Source organism: Stegodyphus dumicola, chromosome 2 (genome assembly GCF_044657685.1).
Source record: "Stegodyphus dumicola isolate Sdum_Otavi_A_Nest chromosome 2, ASM4465768v1".
Lineage (NCBI taxonomy): Eukaryota > Metazoa > Arthropoda > Arachnida > Araneae > Eresidae > Stegodyphus > Stegodyphus dumicola.
Window position 1 is genome coordinate 218,191,333 of NC_140769.1, and position 20,271 is coordinate 218,211,603.

General features: G+C 32.4%; 1 protein-coding gene across 1 annotated transcript in view; it reads left to right on the forward strand.

Annotated features, from left to right (window-relative positions):
- Lztr1 (Leucine zipper like transcription regulator 1) overlaps positions 1–20,271 on the forward strand; it is a 119,153-nt gene that overhangs the window by 12,605 nt on the left and 86,277 nt on the right. The window contains exons 3-6 of the mRNA XM_085811769.1: positions 13,112–13,174; positions 14,569–14,625; positions 14,745–14,824; positions 14,907–15,015. Coding sequence (XP_085667895.1) covers positions 13,112–13,174; positions 14,569–14,625; positions 14,745–14,824; positions 14,907–15,015 — 309 coding nt within the window. The remainder of the gene's footprint in view (positions 1–13,111; positions 13,175–14,568; positions 14,626–14,744; positions 14,825–14,906; positions 15,016–20,271) is intronic.

Consider the following 20,271-nt stretch of genomic DNA (forward strand, 5'->3'; position numbering starts at 1 on the left):
GCACACGTAAACAGTACTACCCAGGTTTTGTTTTTATTTTTGAGAATCAGAGGGCCACATAAATCTATGCCAGTAACTTCAAATGCGAACGCATCTCGAACTCTGTCTAATGGTAATTGAATGGGTGCAGTAGTTGGAGGTTTTGCTGAAAATCGTTTACAATGGACGCACTGTTTCACCACCGATCTAATTCGGCGTCTTGCACCAATGATCCAGAATTCTTCTCTAATTATAACAGTTAATGCTTGTACGCCGGCATGAGAATGCTTTAAATGGTAATCTCTAATTAAACAGTCAACAATATAATGCTTAGAAGGTAATAAAATCGGGTACCGGAATGCATAAGAATCATCTCGTTCGGTGATTTTTGTTTTTACTCTTCTTAAGCCACTCTGATCTCGTACGGTCAAAAGACCACATTGATGGAGTCTCCAGTCTCTGGAAAACTCTCCCCCTGAACAAGTGAAAGAAGTATAATTTTAGATTCCTTTATCTCGGAAGCAGACAGAAAAGGCTCTTTATTTACAATTTTCTTTTGACAATTTTTGATAAATCTCTTTATCCAACCTAAAACTCTTAACATTTTTGAAAATTTAGAGAACTTCTCACACCACTTAACTTTATCCGCTTTTGTAGTTATACTAAGATTTACATTTAAATTTATGCCTTTCCTGCGCTCTGAAAAAACTAAAGTTTCATTTGGCTTAACCTCTAATTTTGGCCAGCTATCTCTAGGGTCTTTGAGCCAAACAGGCCTTCTCCACCAAGTTAATTTGAAAAACTGAAGAGGGGAACAACCACGAGAAGGTAAATCAGCTGGGTTAGAATGACCCTGTACATATGACCACTGATTTGCTTTAGTGAAAGCGCAAATTTCCTTCACGCGATTGCCCACAAAAGTCCCCCACGCATCATTTCTTTGAATCCAAGATATGGCCGTGGTGGAATCGGTCCAAAAATATTTCGGGATGTCATCCAATGTAAGAGCTTCTGTCACATATTTGGAAAGACGCACGCCCAAAAGACAGGCCATAAGTTCTAGACGGGGAATAGTAAGTTCTTTTAAGGGTGCGACTCTTGACTTAGCCATTACAAAACTGACTAATGTTTCTTCTTTAGTTTCGCATCTCAAAAATATTACCGTGGCATAAGCATGCTGGCTAGCATCACAGAATACATGAAGTGTCCAGGAACTTCTATCTCCAAAACCTATACGTCGCGGTATTCTCAACTTATTCAAAATTTGTAATTTATTATACCACCTCGAAAATTTACTTTTGATACTTTCTGGTAATGGAGTATCCCAGTCTGCTTTTATCGCCCAAATTTCCTGTAGCAGTAACTTTGCAGGCAATAAAACAGGTGTCAAGAAACCCAAAGGATCAAACATTGTCTGCGTTACTGACAAAACCTCTCTTTTAGACAAATTATCCGAAACCAATACAGTCTTAATTTCAATATAAAGGTTATCTTCTATTTTGTCCCACATAATTCCTAAAACTGGTACAGAATTCTCCATTGTGGACTCAGTGCACAAAGTACTTTGGGTTAGTTCCACATCTTTTTCTACTGGGCCATAGGTCCACATACGTAAGTCCATTTTTGCTTCAGCTAATATTTCAGTAGAAGATTTCACAAAATTCACAAGCTCCTTTTCGTTATCAACAGAAGTCACACAATTATCAATATAAAAGGATTTATTTAATTTCTGAGCAATAGAACTTTGTTCCTTTGGTACTTGTGCCAAATGAACTGAAATAACCGCTCCTAATAGAAAAGGGCTAGACTTTACTCCAAAAACTACCCTCGTATGGCGGAAAACCTTCAGTACATTATCTTTCTCCCACCATAAAAATCTTAAAAAGTCCCTATCTTCTTTCCGTAATTCAATCTGTAAAAATGCACGCCGGATATCAGAGGTTATGCCAATGCATTTTTCTCTAAATCTTAACAAAATTGAAGGGATTTCTTCTATTAAATTTGGTCCTTTTACTAAGTAATCATTAAGGGAGGGCGATCTATTAACTTTACATGATGCGTCAAAAACAGGTCTTATCTTAGTTGAGACACTGTCTGGTTTAAATACTGGGTGATGCGGTAAGTAGTGCCCTTTATAATTCAGTTCATTGTCTGGTACTATTTCAATTACACCCTCCTCCATCCATTCATTAAAAATTCTATCATATTCTTCATATTTATGTAAAGACTTGAGTTTTCGGGTGACACTGAACAATCTTTTTTCTGCTACATGACGATTTGATGGCAATTCTGCGTTATATACTAACCAAGGTAATCCGACACAATAACGACCATCTTCGTTTCTGGAAAGAGAGTTTAAAAATTGTTCGTGGGCGATTTCTTCCTCAGCAGCGTTAGTTGAATTCTGATGAGCATCTAATATTCCGATCGTTTCTAAGCTCCAAAGATCGGAGATTTTAAAGTCGTGACCCACTAAACTTGCACACAAAATGGAAGCATCTTTATCTTTGTGATTAACAAATTCCTCCAATACACCACAAACTGTCCAACCAAGTTTTGTACAAACTGCTGTTAGTCCTCCTTTTAGTTGTTTTACTGATCCCGTGAGAATTTTTCCATAAATATCACTACCGATGAGCATTTCTATTTTTGGACAATCTGCTCCCAGATCCGACAACCAAATGTTGTTTCGTTGTAATTCTTTTAATATTGGACCCTTGGGTACCCGAGGTATATCCCCACATATTATGTCTTGATCTAAAAATTCAAATTCTAGATCTGAATACTTACGCGGACTGGCTGAACATAATTTTACCAAATATTTGTTATGCATCTTTGCCTCTGTTCTGGCACCTCCAAATAAAGTAAGAGCAACATTTTCTTTGGAAATAATTGGTAACCCCAATTCAGTGGCTAATGATTTCAAAATATACGATTTCTGGGAACCACAATCTAAGAGTACTCTAACATCTTTATGCTTTTTGACACCAGCTACTCTTACGCGTAAAGTCATTAAAGCTACGTCAGCGGTACAAGTTTGCCTGGCTGTAGCCGTATGTATGTTGTCTATTTCTGATTTTTCTGTAGGAAGTTCAGTTTCATTATTAATGTCCGGACACAAAATAACTGAGTGTGATTTACCACAAGCAAAACACCTAACAAACTGTTTACAGAACTTTGCCATATGATTTGGTTCCAAGCATTTTAAACAGCATTTTTTCTCCTTAACTTTAGAAATCCTTTCATTAAGAGATAATGAACGTGCATCGTAACAATTTTTACTATCATGCATTTTACCACAAAAAATACATGCATGTTCTCTGGTTGTAAGAAAACCTGTGGCAGTGGGAACATTTCCCTGTTTCTTAAATTTAAATTTACCTTTTGTTTCCCTCTTTGCTTTATCATGATATCCTTCTTTACGACTAACACCATCGAGTCCATTACGCGCCAATTTTAATCTCTCCTCACCCTCCACTTCAGACTTTAAAAATTCATTAAGTTGGTAAGGCGAGAAAGATCAGTTCCTTCAGGCTGGTTAAAGAGCGAACTCCTTTGCCACGCCTTTAAAACATCCTCTGTGAGACACGATTCCACCATCGGAAATAACCACGATGTGTTTTCGCTCGATTTAAGACCTAAAGACTCTAAGGCTCTCAACTGAGCTTCAATTTTATCATACAGTTTATCAAGAGGTAATTTATCGTTTTGATCTGCCTTCACATTAGAAACAATTAATTTAATTAGTTCCCTAACATACACTTCTACTAATAATTCAGGTTTCCCAAAACGTTCCTTCAAAGCTAAAACAGCTTTATCATAATTTTCCGAAGTCACCGGATAGCTTTCAATGAATTCTTTAGCACGTGATCCGGGCTTCATACACTGAATCAAATAGGAAAATTTGTCACTTTCATATAAATCAGGGTCAGTGTGAATTTTCTCAAACTGCGACCAAAACGGTAACCAATTTATCAATTCCCATCAAACTTCTTAAGTTCGATTTTCGGAAGTCTATACTGTTTAATCTTACTACAACAAATACCAGCACCATCATTTGGTCTTGTTTCTAAATTGATTTCATCTGAAAATTGCAATTTTTCATTAATTTGCCGAGTTAGTGTTATGAAATCATCAGAATACACCTCGCGACTTTCGATTTCTTTAGTAACATCATCCTCTAAAGTTTTCCCGTCTTCAGCTAACAAATCAAGAATTTTATCATCTACATTTTTTATATCTGAATATACATTTTGTAGTTTAGTAAGTTTATCTCGTACTAAATCTACAGAAAAATCTTCTTTTACTAATTCCGTTTTTAAAATATTAGCAGTTTTTGCAAAAGAAGTGCGTAAACCTGCCCGTTTAAGTTTCAGAGCCTTTAAAGCTTCCATAGTTAACTTTAAAAATAAAACAAACTGCTTTACAAAAAATAGTTTCGAATTTAAACTTAATTATACTTTAATACATCAAAAACTATCTATAACCATTAAAATATTTTTTTTTAAAGTTTATTTCTTAAGAATCCTGTCGCGGACGCCACTCGAAAGGGAAAAACCCTTTTTTTCTTCCTACTTCAATGACAGCCAACGCCATCTGTGTCTCGTACATCAAAATGAAGAGATTTGTTTTTAATATTTGTTAGATACAGCTAATCAGTTTCACAACAATATCACTAGAATTACGGTGGTCTTCGTATACCTAGAATTACGGCGGGTGTTATTTTGACCCCTTGATAAGCTTGATAAGATATCCGCATATTTCTCTATATGATATAATATATTTATGAAAAAGAAATTAAAATAACGCAAATTATAAAAATAAACTTTAGACAACTACCGTTTATTTTAAAGAATATAGAGACTTTGCAGGTATGTAGTCAAATAATGAACAAGCATTTAAATATTTCCATCGAAAAATGTAATTTTCTTTTTTTTTTTTTTTTCATTTTCAATAGCTTACATTTCAGAAATACAGAAAATAAAATGTATAAATATTTATGCAATTTTTTCCAAAAAAAGTGGCTTTTAATCCAAATATTAAAGTATTTTAAAACAAACTTTTTGCTATAAAGAGTACATAGAAGTAGAAATATATAGAAATATTTTATTTACAGGATAATATATTAGTCAGCGCAGCAATTAGCACACACGCTTATCTTTCTGATTTTTTGTGTTCAATATCCGCATACATATTTATTACAGTTGTTGCAAATATTAGAAGTTTTGTTACCTTTGCATTTCCTTACTTGACATTTCTTCCTTTTTTTTTTACAGATAATATATTAGTCAGCGCAGCAATTAGCACACACGCTTATCTTTCTGATTTTTTGTGTTCAATATCCGCATACATATTTATTACAGTTGTTGCACATATTAGAAGTTTTGTTACCTTTGCATTTCCTTACTTGACATTTCTTCCTTTTTTTTTTTTTGATTCTATTGAATCTTGTCCATCCACAAAGCCTCTTGAAGAGACAACAAATTTGTTTTTACTAGATATATATATCCTTCTACCAAATGCAATAGAAAAATCCTTTTTGCGGATTTTTTCTTGAAACCTATCTTTACTCATAGTGTCATGAAAAAACTTTGGTCCTTAAGTCTTGGAACACAAACTAAGAATTGATAAGCCCTTGGCAGCCAATGCCCCCCCCTTACGTACAACAATGCTATGAATGCTTCCAGTTCTGCAAATAAAATAGCGAAAGAGTCATTATGAAGTTTACGCTTGGGTACAGCATCAGTACACTCCTTTATGATGCATAAAATATTTTCATTTATTATTAACTTCCACACACTAAGAGCTTTACCAGAACAAATGTGACGTTTAGCATAGGATGTCGGTCCTGCATTTTCTCGCAAGATATTTTGCGAGGGTCGCCGACCTGAAGTATTTGAAGTATTTTCTACTTTCCATACAGTTCGATCACTAGCAATTTCTTTACAACTGTTAGTCTGAATTACATTGAATTTCATATTCCCTTTTGAGTGTCTACTAGTTCCCACTTTAGCATTCTTAGGTACGGCAGAATTTGAACTTGTAGAAACAAATCCATTTGTACTTTCACTTGAGTTAGAGAATGATATTGCCTGATTATGCTTTATAATAAATTCAGAATCACAAGATATTTCATCTCCATCTTTATCTGTAGAATTATTTTCGATTTCAGAACCGGAATCGGCATCAGTTTCACGATTTCTTCATGCGTTAGTCCTTTTCTACATGCCATTAGTACGTCACTATAATAAATTCATGTAAATAGAATAAAATTTTCTACTAAAACTTGTTATGAATAATAAACAAAAAATCTATAAACGTTCAGCTCGTAATAATCTCTTTTCTCTCTTTTCTTTCCACAAAGAAAAGTATTGCACATATTTCAAATTATGTGACTGGCAGATGTGAAATTATGTAGACCAACCATATTTACACATTTCTTTTCAAAATGGCACCTGCCGTATTTCTAGGTATAGTCATTTGTCAGGGCTAAAATAAAAATACGATTTTCTTGAAATCTGTACTGTTTTGTAAATCACAATGATTTAGGAAAAATCAAGAAAAGATTAAGATATTTGCGAAAAAGAAGAAGAGCTGTCAGAGATAAAAGTTCGCTAGGTGTCAAAATGACCCCTTCCATAATTCTAGTGATATATTCAAAATCATGTTAAACACTTCAGCACTTCTGCATGTGCTTTCATTTCACCTGTTTCTAAATGACCAGTGGGTATTGCTAAATCACACTGCTCAAATATCACATTAACGAAACACATTCGAAGAATACTGTTTATGTTTTCTATGATCTTACAATTCTGTTAATTTGCTTGTGGAAAAAGCATCAATTAAAATATATATTTTCAAGCATTGGCAGGTATCCAAAATTTGCATTTCTTCCGCCTCCTTCCAAACAGTTTATGTCATTATTTTGAACCAGAATCTTAATACTCCATTATTTCTTTTTGTTGCTAAAGTAAATGTTGCAATCTGTTTTTTACCCTGTGCATATGAGAAATTGTATGTATGATAAAAGCTCGACTTTCCTAGAAATGTCGAATTTCAGATTCATGAAAATTCCGGATAGTTGAGCATAAAAAACAGACTTTATGTTAGAAAAGATTCATGTTAGATCAACCAGGAAAATTGTAAAAATGACCATCTTATTCATGATCAACTTGAATTACAAAAGCCTGCATTTAAATAAGATTAAAAAAAAAAAGAAAGAATGCATTTCAATCATGAAAGCCAACATATTTCATAGATCTTAAACAAGAAAGACATCTGATCAAATTTTAAAATTCTGCCGAACACAAAAATCTGCAGAGCGGTCACCAATCTCTCCAGCGGAAATTTAATTGAAGAGATTATTCTTTATTTAGTTTGATGATAAAGAGATACAAATTGTGGATATAGCATATTAAAAATCTTAATTGCTTGTCGTAATTTTTCATGTAATGTGACCATCATTTAAAAGTTGCCTATCATCGTTTTTTTTTTTTTTTTTTCATGCCTGGATCCTGTAACTTTGAAAATACTTCATTCATTCAGTTTCAAATATTAATAATTTTTAAAATTCAAGGAAAGGACAGAACTTATATCCTTCTTAGTAAAAATTAAACCACCTTATCTAGAATTAATCGAATTTACATTAAACCAAAACTATGATTCTTATGATTTTGGTGGGATCGATGCTTATCCATTATTGTTGCTAAATCACATAGTGTGGCAACAATGAATGTGTATTAATAGTATTACAAACCTTAGGAGGAAGGTATGTCATATGATTGCAAGTGCATCAAAATTAATTTCTGTCTTCTTTTTTGATAATTTCTGTTGAAGCTAATGTGAAATTTAGTTTTTGAAGAGGCTATTTAAGCTTCTTATACTTTGCAGCCAGTGGCGTGTGGTCCATATGTGCAGAGTGTGCACTACACACCCTGGCAAAATTATGAGAGACAATTTTCTGCATCTATCTTTATATGGTATATAATAAATATTATTTATAATATATTCAAATATTATGTTGATTTGCTTGTTTGTATTCCCGCAGTGCGTGCGGTACTGGGTGCTGCACCATGTAGCATGTTCAAAAGCAAACGAACATAGGAAGTTTTGATGTGTACACATTGAGCACCAATAGAAAATCACACTTTATATGTATGGACTTCTGGAGAAGCACAGCATACTATAGGACTGAGGGCAAGTGAAACTATTTTTCCTGCACTTGGCATTCAGAATCATTCGAAAGTACGGTTTATTAAGCGTTGTATTAGAGCGGGGACTTAGGTGCTGAAGCGCTTTTGGTTTTTTAACTGATTAAGTGGCCATACGATTTTGCAGACGGTTAATGTTTAAATTTATATATTGTAAGATTTTGTTTTTATGGAAATATAAAAGAAATATTTCATCAATATAAGGGTAAATGTTTTAGTGTGGTAAAGTAATTTTGGTGATGTATTATATTTATAGAAATAATTTGCTGAAAAACAATTTTGTTTTGTTAGACAAAAAAGAAACGAATTTTAACAGAACAGTCCAAATTTTACCATTCATTGTGTCTTACAGACAGTATATAAGTTATATTTGTCTAACACCATATCCCTGTTTTTTTTTTTTTAATTGTCAAGATGTTTATTGCAGAATACATGATTTCCAAATGTTAAAAACAATTAATAAATATAATTTAATCCACTGACCGAACAAGAAACAATTCGTTTTAATGTGCCAGAATAGACGTTCGGTTTGTCGGCACCAATGAGCATCCTGATGTCATCAGGCTGATGATGAGGCACCGCAGCGGCAGGCACCGTGTGGTTCTATGTTTGCTGAAAATATAAGTGTTTTGTGGAAGCCTGAAGTGTTGCTTTTTCGCCGCCGATATGACACCATACAACACAAGACATGGTTTTTGCTTCAGTGCTAGTAAAATTCTTGTAAGTTCAGCTGTTTTTATAGTTATACCTCGACTACTCGTAGGTAAATATTTTATTTATTGTATTCTTTAAATTCATATTCATAATAAATAACCCATTTCAGAATGGAGAACTCCTCAGATGTCTCAATAATTAAAGATTTATTGGAAAATCCATTTTCGAGACGAGACGTTACTACAAAAAATTAAATAGTTAAATTAAGTAGACCGATGCCAGATATTATTCTATCACAAAATGTTAAGATTAAAGGGCAACAGTATGTACGACATTTTCAAAAATCTATGTATGAAAAATTTAAATGGTTAACCGGTTGTAGTGAATTGAATAAGTTGTACTGTTGGCCATGTTTACTTTTTTTTGTAATTGAAAAGGACAAGAATATTTGGAAAAAACAAAGCTACAGTGATTTAAATCATCTCCATGAAGCTGCAAAGAAACATGAAAAAACACAATCTCGCATAAATGCCATAATACTATTAAAAACATTTAGTACCACCAGGATAGATTTAATGTTAGATCAACAAAAGGCTTCATCGGTTTTTCAACACAATGAAAAAGTAATAAGAAATAGAAATATTCTCAAGAGATTAAGAGATGTAGTTTGTTACTTAGCAGAACAAGAAGATTCATTTCGTGGACACAATGAGAATATAAATTTCCTTAATTGAGGAAATTATATAGAATTAATAACTTTAATTAGTAAATATGATGATCTTTTAGCAACCCATCTAAGAACTGCAACTGTATTTTCTGGAATCTCTAATAGAATACAAAATGATATTATTGCATCAATAAAAAATATTGTAATTTCAGAAATTAGAAATGAGGTAAAAGAAAAGCCATTCGTTGCTATTATGCTGGATGAAACATCTGACATATCTCGTAAATCCCAATTATTAGCTGTGCTAGGATATGTTAATAACTTGACTTGTGTCAAATGGAGTTAATAATTGTAGTGCATCAGTGGAAAGATTTTTGTTTTTTAAAGATGTTAGTGGTAATTGTTCAGTGGAAGCCTTGTGTAATGTTGTGCAAGAAATGATTTTGAGTTGGGGGTGTGAGAATAAACTGATTGCTCAAACGTACGATGGGGCGGCAGTCATGGCAAGAGCGTTGAATGGGACGCAGAAAAAAGTAAAAGAAGTTTTCCCAGAAGCTATGTTTGTACATTGTTGCGCACATGTACTTAATTTAGTTCTGTTGCAATCTGTATTGTTTATAAAAGATTGTAAATTATTTTTTGCAACAATTTCTGGCATAGCCTTATTTTTTCGGTGTCTACAAAAAGAAATCATGTTTTAAATGATATTATTAAAAGAAAATTTCCAAAATTAGCTACAACACGTTGGAACTATTCATCTCATTTGGTAAATACCTTAAAAAGCAAAAGGCAAGGCCTATCTGATTTATTTGAAAATATTATTGATAATCGAGAAGGCTGGGATAACGATATGATTAATATGCAAAGAGTTATCACATGTTTTTTGAAGAATTTAATGGTAATTTTCTCCTAAATATTTTTGCCAAAGTGTTTAGTTATACTGATGTTCTATTTGATATTTTACAAAAAACTAACTTAGATATAGCATTTTCTAGTCAAAAAGTAGAGGAAGTAAAAGATGCAATTCAAAATATGCGAACTTCTGTTGCATTTGATGAAGTTTATGAAGAGACTATTTCTGTAGTGGGTCCCCCAAATTAAAAAAAACGTCGTGTAAATTTACAAAACTCAAATGTAGACCAAGACCAACATTCTAAAAATTTATATTATGAAATAATGGACACTATTTATTGTCAGTTAGATGTCTGTTTTAAAAAATTAAATCCGCTCAAATTTTTTGAACTATTGAATTTTAGTTTTTTTAAGAAATATCAAAGTAAATTTCTGGATGAATGCCTTAATTGATTAAAGAACGCTTATGCAAAACATTTCAATTCTGTAAAGCTAACCAATGAATTATGCGTTCTTTATTGTAGTGAGTCATACCACGAAATGAATTTATCGAAACTTATTCAGCATATAATGCTGAATGATTTGACAGATGCCCTAAGCAAAGTAAATAAATTGACACATTTAATTTGTACAATTCCATTTTCAACTGCTTCGGTGGAGAGATCATTTTCAGCATTGAAAAGAGTAAAAAATTATGCATGCAATACAATGAGCCAGGATCTAAATTTATCTCTAATAACAATAGAAAAAGAAATGTTACACTTATAACAGTCAAAACCAGAGTTTTATGATCATGTAATTAATGATTTTGTTAGTAATACGGATAGACATATGGATTTTGTGTACAAATGAATAATAAAAAGTTAAAGAAGTGTTTAATGTACATTTTTATGGTTTTATTATTATTACTGTTGTTCTCTGCACACCCTGTATGAAAACATACCACACGCCACTGTTTGCAGTAGTTTTCAGAAAGGAGATTAGATCTCTTTTCACATTATTTTAGGATACAGATAAAGTATGCAGGTAGTTGCTCTTTTTTCAGTACTTGATAGGAACAGGATTTCTCTCTGTGTCTTTTCTTCCATGTCAATGGGATATTCCAGTACTTCTTTATTATAGAAGCGCTCAACCATATTTGGTGATTTTAGATTTGCTCCAAGATCTCGGCTATAATTTCACTAAGCTCGTGAAGTGTGAATGTAAAAATAAACAACACAATATATAATAACAATAGTACTCACATGTTGTTGCCTGAGAATATTTTTAAGAATCCTTATCCTTATTATTATTATTTTATTGTGTGTAATTGTTCCATTCAATTGCAGCAATTTCACACATATTAACTTGTTTGTTACACCTTTTCATGGATGTCAATTCCTCTGCTCAAGAACAGATAAATCTAATAGTAGTGATGAAGATGATATTCTTGAACTGCTGAACCAATATCCAACATGGAGGGCCTTCTTCCTTTTGCAATTTTTAACGTTGCATCTCCAAAATGTTTTCATGTTGTGACTATTTTCGCTTATTGTTATGTGAGGCAAAAGACGTCTCTTGAAAAAATAATATGGCATCTACCTCATTACTTGGTAAATTAAAGATTGTTAATATCATGTTCATAAAAAAGAAGCAATGAATATATATATTATTGAATAAACAATGCAAATTTGAAAACCTCACAAAAATGAATAATATAAGAACATGCGATGAGAGCAAAAATGGAGCATATTGCTAATATACAATTACATGGTGAGGTATAAGAATATGCAGCTTTTGCTGATACATGATCATGTGGCAATGTATAAGAATATGCAGCCAGATTTTGGTGAGAGATCTTGGTTTGATTGACAATTCGATCTTGAGAGTCACTATAACAGAGAAGTACTGATATTAATAGACAAAAGGAGTTATTTTGAGAAATGATGTCTTCAATCTCCTCAGCTTTTCATTTGGTGCAGTTTTGGGGGAGGTAATCCACTTCTTCCTGATAGCTCATCAACGACAGCTATTGTGACATTTTTTGGAAGGAGGAAGAAGGGAGCCATGCTTCCTTCATTTATTCTCACAAAATTCATCAACTTCCTCTAGCGGGAAATGTCACTTTATTTTTATTTGGATCAATGTAGTTTAATGCTCTGTTATTGTGATCTCAGAAGGCATGAAACAAAGTTGTGCTAAGTCCTCATCATTAGGAACAGGTTCATTGTTTATTGAATATTTAGCTATAATAAGAAAATCATTCCTCTCCTTCACGTCATTAGGATTATCTTTCCAAAACTTAACAAGTTTAGATATTGCTTATTTATCAATAGCATATATGTGAGCCATAAATTACAAATATAGTCAGATAAGAAACAAACTATCTTATCAAAATGTTTTAATGAGTAGTTATCTGTTTATGTCCTCTTGCCACCTATACAATTCTAGTGTATTTCTTTTAAAAGGAAGTAACATATGCTAGAATTTTTATGTGTTTAAATTTTAAGCACATGTATAGGTATAGCGAAACATCTCCATTTATGTATAGACAGATATCACTGAAAGTGTCCAGCATTTTGTGAGAACATAAATGAGCATCAGTATTATATATCACCAACTGGCATGCTCTGTAAGGTGATTACTTATAAAAAAAAGTTCAAAAGGAACTAGAATTATAGGTGAATGCCTCAGGAAAGTTTTACTGTATGATTTTTAAATTGATTTTAATCTATACCTTTCTGACAGTTTTCTTTTTTTTTTCATTTAGGAGAAGTAAACATACAGTTATAGCATACAAAGATGCAGTTTTTGTTTTCGGTGGAGATAATGGGTAAGCTTCAAATTTTTTCTTCTTTAATTAAATATTATGAAGTTTGTATTGTATTGTCTTTAATATTTATTTTATTATGGCATATACTGGAATTATTATAATTTATAACACTAAGAGTTAAATTGTAAATCAATGCAAAATGTGAAAATATTGTTGAAAATCAAAATTGTTGTTGTTACTTATGTTTACTTGTCTGACATAGTCAGCCTAATTCCATGAAATTCCTTGTGACAAGGAGTGCTAGATTGCACCTGCCGTTGGCAATAGCCTTGAGCACCGTTCAAGTGACAGTGCGATTTAGCTAGGTTCGGCCCCCAATTTTGGTCCTCAATGGAAAGCACCCAAGAGGACGAGTCTGAGGGACTCCCACCTCTCTCTCCTTCCACCAAACCACACGAGAGGACTTTCAGCTTGCCGTGTATTTAGAGTGCAGCACCGACACTATACATTTACAAACATCCATGTTTCCTCTGGGATTCAAAACCGGGCCTTTCGTGGCACGGCAGTCAACGGCACTATCCACTATACCGGTTGGGCGGCAAAAATCAAAATTTCAACACTTAATTGTATTTTTGTAATAGCAAAATACTAAAAAAGTTTTTTAAGGGAATTGCCCATATAGATTCTTTTTTTAGTCATAGGGAATGCATTTTTTGGAATGAGCCTAACTGCTTTTATCCCTGAATGTAATAACTTTATGTTAAATTTATGTTATGGTAGGCAAAATGAGTATGTGGATATAAAAAGGCAAGTTACATATGCCTTATGAATATTTATTTACAAATTAATGAAAATTGTAGCTTCCCACATATATTTTAACATAAATTTAAGAATAAATTTTACTTGTTTAATAATATGAATGTTTATTCTATTCTTAATTTTTGTCATAAAAATAAACAAGTTCTATAAAAATTAATGTTGTTGGCTTTTAATGTGATTAAAAATGCAGTTTTTCTTTTAACAATTATTTTCGCTTTTTATAGTTTCGAAAACTTAATTTCTTCACTTTTTCCGTCCTCCCCCCCTCTTCCTCCTTCTTTCTTTCCTTTTGATTTTTGTGAAAATAGGCATACAGCTGTCCCTTTGTTGCATTTTCATGCTGTACAGTTCAAATACACCTTCAGCACTGCCTGCCTTTCCTTTGTTTTTGAGACATTTAACTTTTGAGATTTTATCATTTTGAAACATTTTATATTTAAAAGCATTTTATATTTTAATGTCTTAGCAAAGCCATATGTAATCATTAAAAAAAAGCACTCTAAGAATTGTAAAGGGTTTATGTTAAAAATTTGAATACAATGTGTTTGTACAGTTTTCATATATAATATTGTTTAAAGTTCTTAAATCTATAACTTTTCTAATGAGGTGAATTTTTTATAAAATTTTCTTTGCAGGAAACATATGTTAAATGATTTATTAAGATTTGATGTAAAAGACAATTCTTGGGGGCGGTAAATATTTTTATACTGATATTTTGTTTGATATATTGTATTCTTAGTTTATTTATAATATTTGTATGGTTTTTCAGTGTTAAAAATTGTCATAATGTTAAATTTATTATATGTGTTAGGGCATTCACCACAGGGGTTCCACCAGCTCCTCGATATCATCACTCAGCAGTTATTCATGAAAACAGCATGTTTGTATTTGGTATGTTATGGTCTTCTTTTCATTTGTATATCGTTAGAATATTGTTTTGATGGTTCCTGTATAAAAGTTTGTCATTTCTTAGGTGGTTATACTGGTGATATACATTCAAATTCAAATTTGACAAATAAAAATGATTTATTTGAATACAAATTTACTTCTGGCCAATGGGTTGAATGGAAGTTTGAAGGAAAGTAAGTGAATATAGTTTTAAATATATTAAAATACATACCTTTATTTTATCAAAAAGAAGTGTGAAATTTTTATTATTATAACATGTTACTGTCTAAAACTTTTATTAATGCAACCACCTTTGTGAAATTTGGCAATTTTTTACAGATGAAAAGATAAAAGTTACTTTTCAGATGCAAGTTGGTAGTTTTCATAATTTTTTTTAGAAACATTCCCAAACTATTGATATTTATTGTAAACCAGCAAACATTAATAACAGATAAAAGAAAACACACTCTAGCAATTTAAAGTGCAGATTTTAATTATTAAATAGATGGGATACATTCTTATTAAATTTTTCTGTGTTTGTTTTCACTATTCTTTTCGCTCAATATACAGCGATCTGTTTTCACTGGGGGGGGGGGAGAAAAGAAAAGAAAATCAGAGAATTTCAAGAACTTCTCATTGCTCAAACTTGGACAGTATCAGCTATCCACCAAACACATCTCTTCATCGAAGCAAAATTCTCTATTCCTGCAGCTTCTTTCATTGATGGCCATCTCCACAACTGCATATTTTAAAATTAAGACAAAAAAATATCCCATTTAGTTTATTAGACGTTGGAACTTGAAATCCATCAAAAAGAATGCATATGAAAATAGCAACATAGCTTGACTGAAGGATTGTTATAAGCATGGTTGCTTGAAGAACGGTTATATGTATGATTGATAGAGTTTGACATATTCTGAAAATTTGGTGACTTCTACTAACAGAGTTGCCAACTCTCCCAATTTAGGCGGGAGACTCCCGATTTTCGACTGCTCTCTCGCCAACCCGATTTTACAATATATTTCTCCTGACTTTTTCTTATTCTTAAAATTTCTCACGATTTTTATGGAACTTGGCCTAATACTTCATTATATAAACCAAAAAAAAAAAAAAAAAAAAAAAAAAAAAAAAAAGAAGGGAAAAAAAAAAAAAGATTTTGTATGTCTGAAAGGAATTGAATTTTCTCTAGATTATATCTAAAACAAAACATTGTGAATCAGATGAGAACTTCTGCTTTGTGAGTGAGAGCATATACGTATCTAGAAACGTCGTTCTGCAGTTCTCCAATGGGCATCGAGCTCCACTGTGTGTTATCTGGCATATATTAGCCAATGAGCACAAAGCAAGTTCAAGGCTGTTATTTGGATGTTCTTTCGTCATTTCGTTCATCTTGTCCTGAGTTGTGCGAGTACACATGCCTTCGGGAAATAGTTTTAGAAATTATCATCTTTTGTTATGTCTGCGAGAAAGGTGAAATACTCATTTACGTTTCAAAAATCATACACAATTGACTTTCCTTCCATTATTTCTTAAAAGCAATGTAATAAATTTGCGATGAGTACTGTCTGTCGTTGCGATTTTTTATTTCGCATGGTGGAAGGGTGGATGTTTTCAAACATGTGCGTACACAAAAACACAAGGACAACATGAGTTGTTTTGAAAAAAACAAAAAATTAAATTTTTCATAGGGAACAAGGGACTAAAAAGTTATTAATGCAGAATGTCTGTTCTCTGCTTTTTTACTGGAGCATAACGTGCCACTGAATGCATCGGATCACGCTGCAGCTTTATTTAGAAAAATGTTTCCCGATAGTGAAATCGCTAAGAAGTGCTCAAGTGCAAGAACCAAAACAGGTGCAATTGTTAGAAAAATGGGTTTGAAAAATAAATCTTCAGTTATTGATTGCATTAAAACAGCTTCGTTCCGCCTCTCTGTAGATGGAAGCAATGATACCGATTCAAAACTGTATTCAATTGTTTCTTTTTTTAATATAGAGTCTTCAGAAATTGAGTGCAGTTTACTTTCTGTCCCCACTTTAGAAGGACATTCGACAGGCTTTAATATAGCACAGCTAATTATTAAAACTTTAAAGAAAATGCAGTCCCTCTGAATAATTGCTTAGCATTTGGTGCCGATAATGTACCAGTAATTGTAAGCTTTAAAACTGGCGTTGCAGGCATCTTAAGAAAGGAAAATTCAGATTTGCAGATTATAAGGTGCACCTGTCACCTCTTAAATTTAGCAGCTGAGAAAGGGGTAGCTTCTTTACCAATAAATGTGGATGAACACATTGTTGATATTTATTATTATCTTGAAAAGAGTTCTAAAAGGAAGGAAAAATTGAAACAGTTCCAACAGCTGCATAATACTGAAATGAGAAAAATTTTTAAACATAGGTGTACACGCTGGCTGTCTTTGTAGAAATGCATATCTTGAATCCTCAATCAATGGAACCCACTTCTTGCATATTTTAAAGAAGAAGTAAATGCTTTGAGAGTTAAGATAAAAGGCTCTATTGAAAGTTATAAAATACCTAAAGTAAATGGAGATGTAGTTACTACTTCCATTGTTAAAAATAGGTTTGAGAAAAATAAATTTCTGCACCATTCAGCAGTTCAACTGGCAGTTCTCAAAATAATACTGCAAAATATAAGCATAAAGCTGATACAGATTTCTCTCAAAATAAAAAAATTGCTCAACACATGAAACAGTTTCTGATTACTGTATGTTTATCTTGTGAAGAACGAATATTTGTGTTTTTTTTTTCGGACCTTAACAAAGCTTTTTGCTTTTTTTTACAATTCATTTTACCACCATTCGATGTTCTTAACACAGTTCTACAAAGCAGAATTCCATTAATTCATGTTTTGCAATTAGCGATTTATGATCTGTTTAAAGACATTTTATCAAAGTTTGTAAAACCAGTCTATGTTTTGTCTAGTAATTCTATATATGATGTGATTTATGGTGAAATAGAAAATCAGAAGAAAGATGAAGATTTGGTAATAGGAGCTGCAACTACAAAAGTAGTGGAAGAACTTTCAGAAGAAGACAAAAATAAGTTTTATCTTCATGTTAGAAGTTACTTCTCTCGAGTATGTGATTACATACTACGTAAATTTCCAGTCAACGATGAAGTGATTTTGCATGCTAAAATTGCTGATGTTTCTGCTCTAGCAAATGCATCTTTTTATTTATTTTTCATCTTTTTATTATTTCTATTTATCTCTTATTGCCTTTTTCTTTTTTTTTCTACATTCAGATTCATTCAAGTTGGACAACATTTCCTATATATTATTTACTTTAAATTGGCATGATTCTTTATCTTGTTGCTGAAATTCTTGTAAAAAACACATCTGAGAAGTATATCAGTATCATCCTTGAACGAGACGTTCGTTGCCACGGGTGCCTGGACTGGAGTGTCCTATTCCCATCGATGTTTGAGTCACTTTTTGATCATTGTTTTCTTATGATGCGTGAAGGCATATCTTATGTTTCTTGAAGATCAATTATTATGATCTTTTCTATGTAATAGTCCTTGAGAAGCATTTAAGTTGTTGATTGTGCAACAATTCGCTGTAGGGATGACACTAGCAATTGAAGGGCCATTGCCGGAGCATCAGATCGTAGCATCAGAAGTACTTATGGGTACCGTTCGGCGACAAGAGAAATAGCGTCCTGCGCTGTTGATATCCGAGTGGGAACTGGGCGGAGGGAAGGCTGTACTGGCTGGAGTCAAAGATGGTCAGGTGACACTGGAATGTTCACTGGTTGGTTGAGTAGGAGTTGCATTATGATAGGTTGAGGGGTGTCACATGCAAGAAGTGATTTTTGTGGATTCAAAGTGTATAAAATAATTAAACTGTAAATTTTAATATATTATTATTATTTGCTTATTTATTTTTCTTTTTGAAAATTGTTAGGTAAATAAATCAAGACTTACGGCACATTCCTAAGAATGGCTTTGGGTCTTTTCCTGTTTGTGACTGAATTAAAATCCTAAGTCAAATTCCTAACCATGATTTAAGTTAAAAATATTTGCTTCCTCACATATATTAAATAATAGAAACAGTTTTTCCATAGGGGTTTCTGATCTGATCCATGTTGGATCTTAATAAAAAGTTAACAATTTCGATAAACTTCAATTTCCAAAAATATTATACAGTTCTTTTAAAGTTGAAAAGAAATCAGTAAAGTTATTATTACTACCTTTGCTGCCAGTGTTTTGGTTTCTAACTGATTGCACATGTTTTGAAGTAGCCTGAGCATAACTCTTTCCATCTGTGATCATTGCTGAAGGAATAATTATGGTTTTCTGTTTGGATATCAAACTTGGTTTACTATTATTAATTCTGGGTTTATTTTTTGGGAACTTCTCACAACCGTGATAAGACACCAGATGATTTTGCAGAGACTGGTTTATCTATATGTTCAGGGGTCGGGCAATCAGTTGTTTTGTGGTTCTGTGCGCATTTAACACACCTAGGCATGAAGAAACAATTGTCTGATGAATGGTGAAACCTCTGACAATTATGGCACTGCAGAACAATGCTTTTGTTGACATATTTTTCTATTGATACCATAAAAAGTCCTAAGTCGGTTTCGTTGTAGATGTTTTCAATATTATCAGACTGGTTTAATTGAGTATAAAATAAAGGCATAAGCTGTTTCATCCTAAATCTCGTTAACTGCACTACTTTGAATACAGAATATCCCAAATTTGTCAATTCATCTACTATTTCAGTTTTATCCATCGTAATTGGTAGACCTCTTATTACTACTTTTACCGGTCTCTTATGCTTAGGAGTAATGGCATATTGTTCAATATTATGTGCTTTAAGATCCAAAGTTAATTGGCGATGATCATCTGGTATGCTCGGCAATAATTGAAGATATTCTTCACTAACTGTACTGTAAAAAGTTGCTTTTGTGAGTTTTGAAAGTTTTTTGAGGTATTTGTTATAAGTGGCGCCATCTTCTGGCTTAACCATAATAGGAGTTGCATTATTATTTGTTGAATTATCATTAGCTACTTGCATTATGCTAGTTAAAAATTTATCTGAAGTATTGATTATTATAAATACTAATTATGCCAAAAATACATGGGTAAAGGTTGCCATTTATAATAACTAGTATTGAATTAATTAATACTAAATTTGTCATTTTATTTGCTTGATTGATTATGATGCTAACAATATGTATTATTCTCAGAAATGTTTGTTTGTTAGAACTGGTATTCATTTGGGTATTTTCTGTCAAAGCAGTATTGAATTTTAATGATAAATGCTGTTATGAATTTAATAAAATTATATTTTATTAATTCCTTAAATACTGAAATTTTCTCAGAAAGGAATAACATTGTTTTGTCATTATCAATCTGAAATAATGATTGCTTACTGTTTCAGGTATTAGGTTTTCCTAGTGAAATTTGCAATGTTTAAGTCTCATG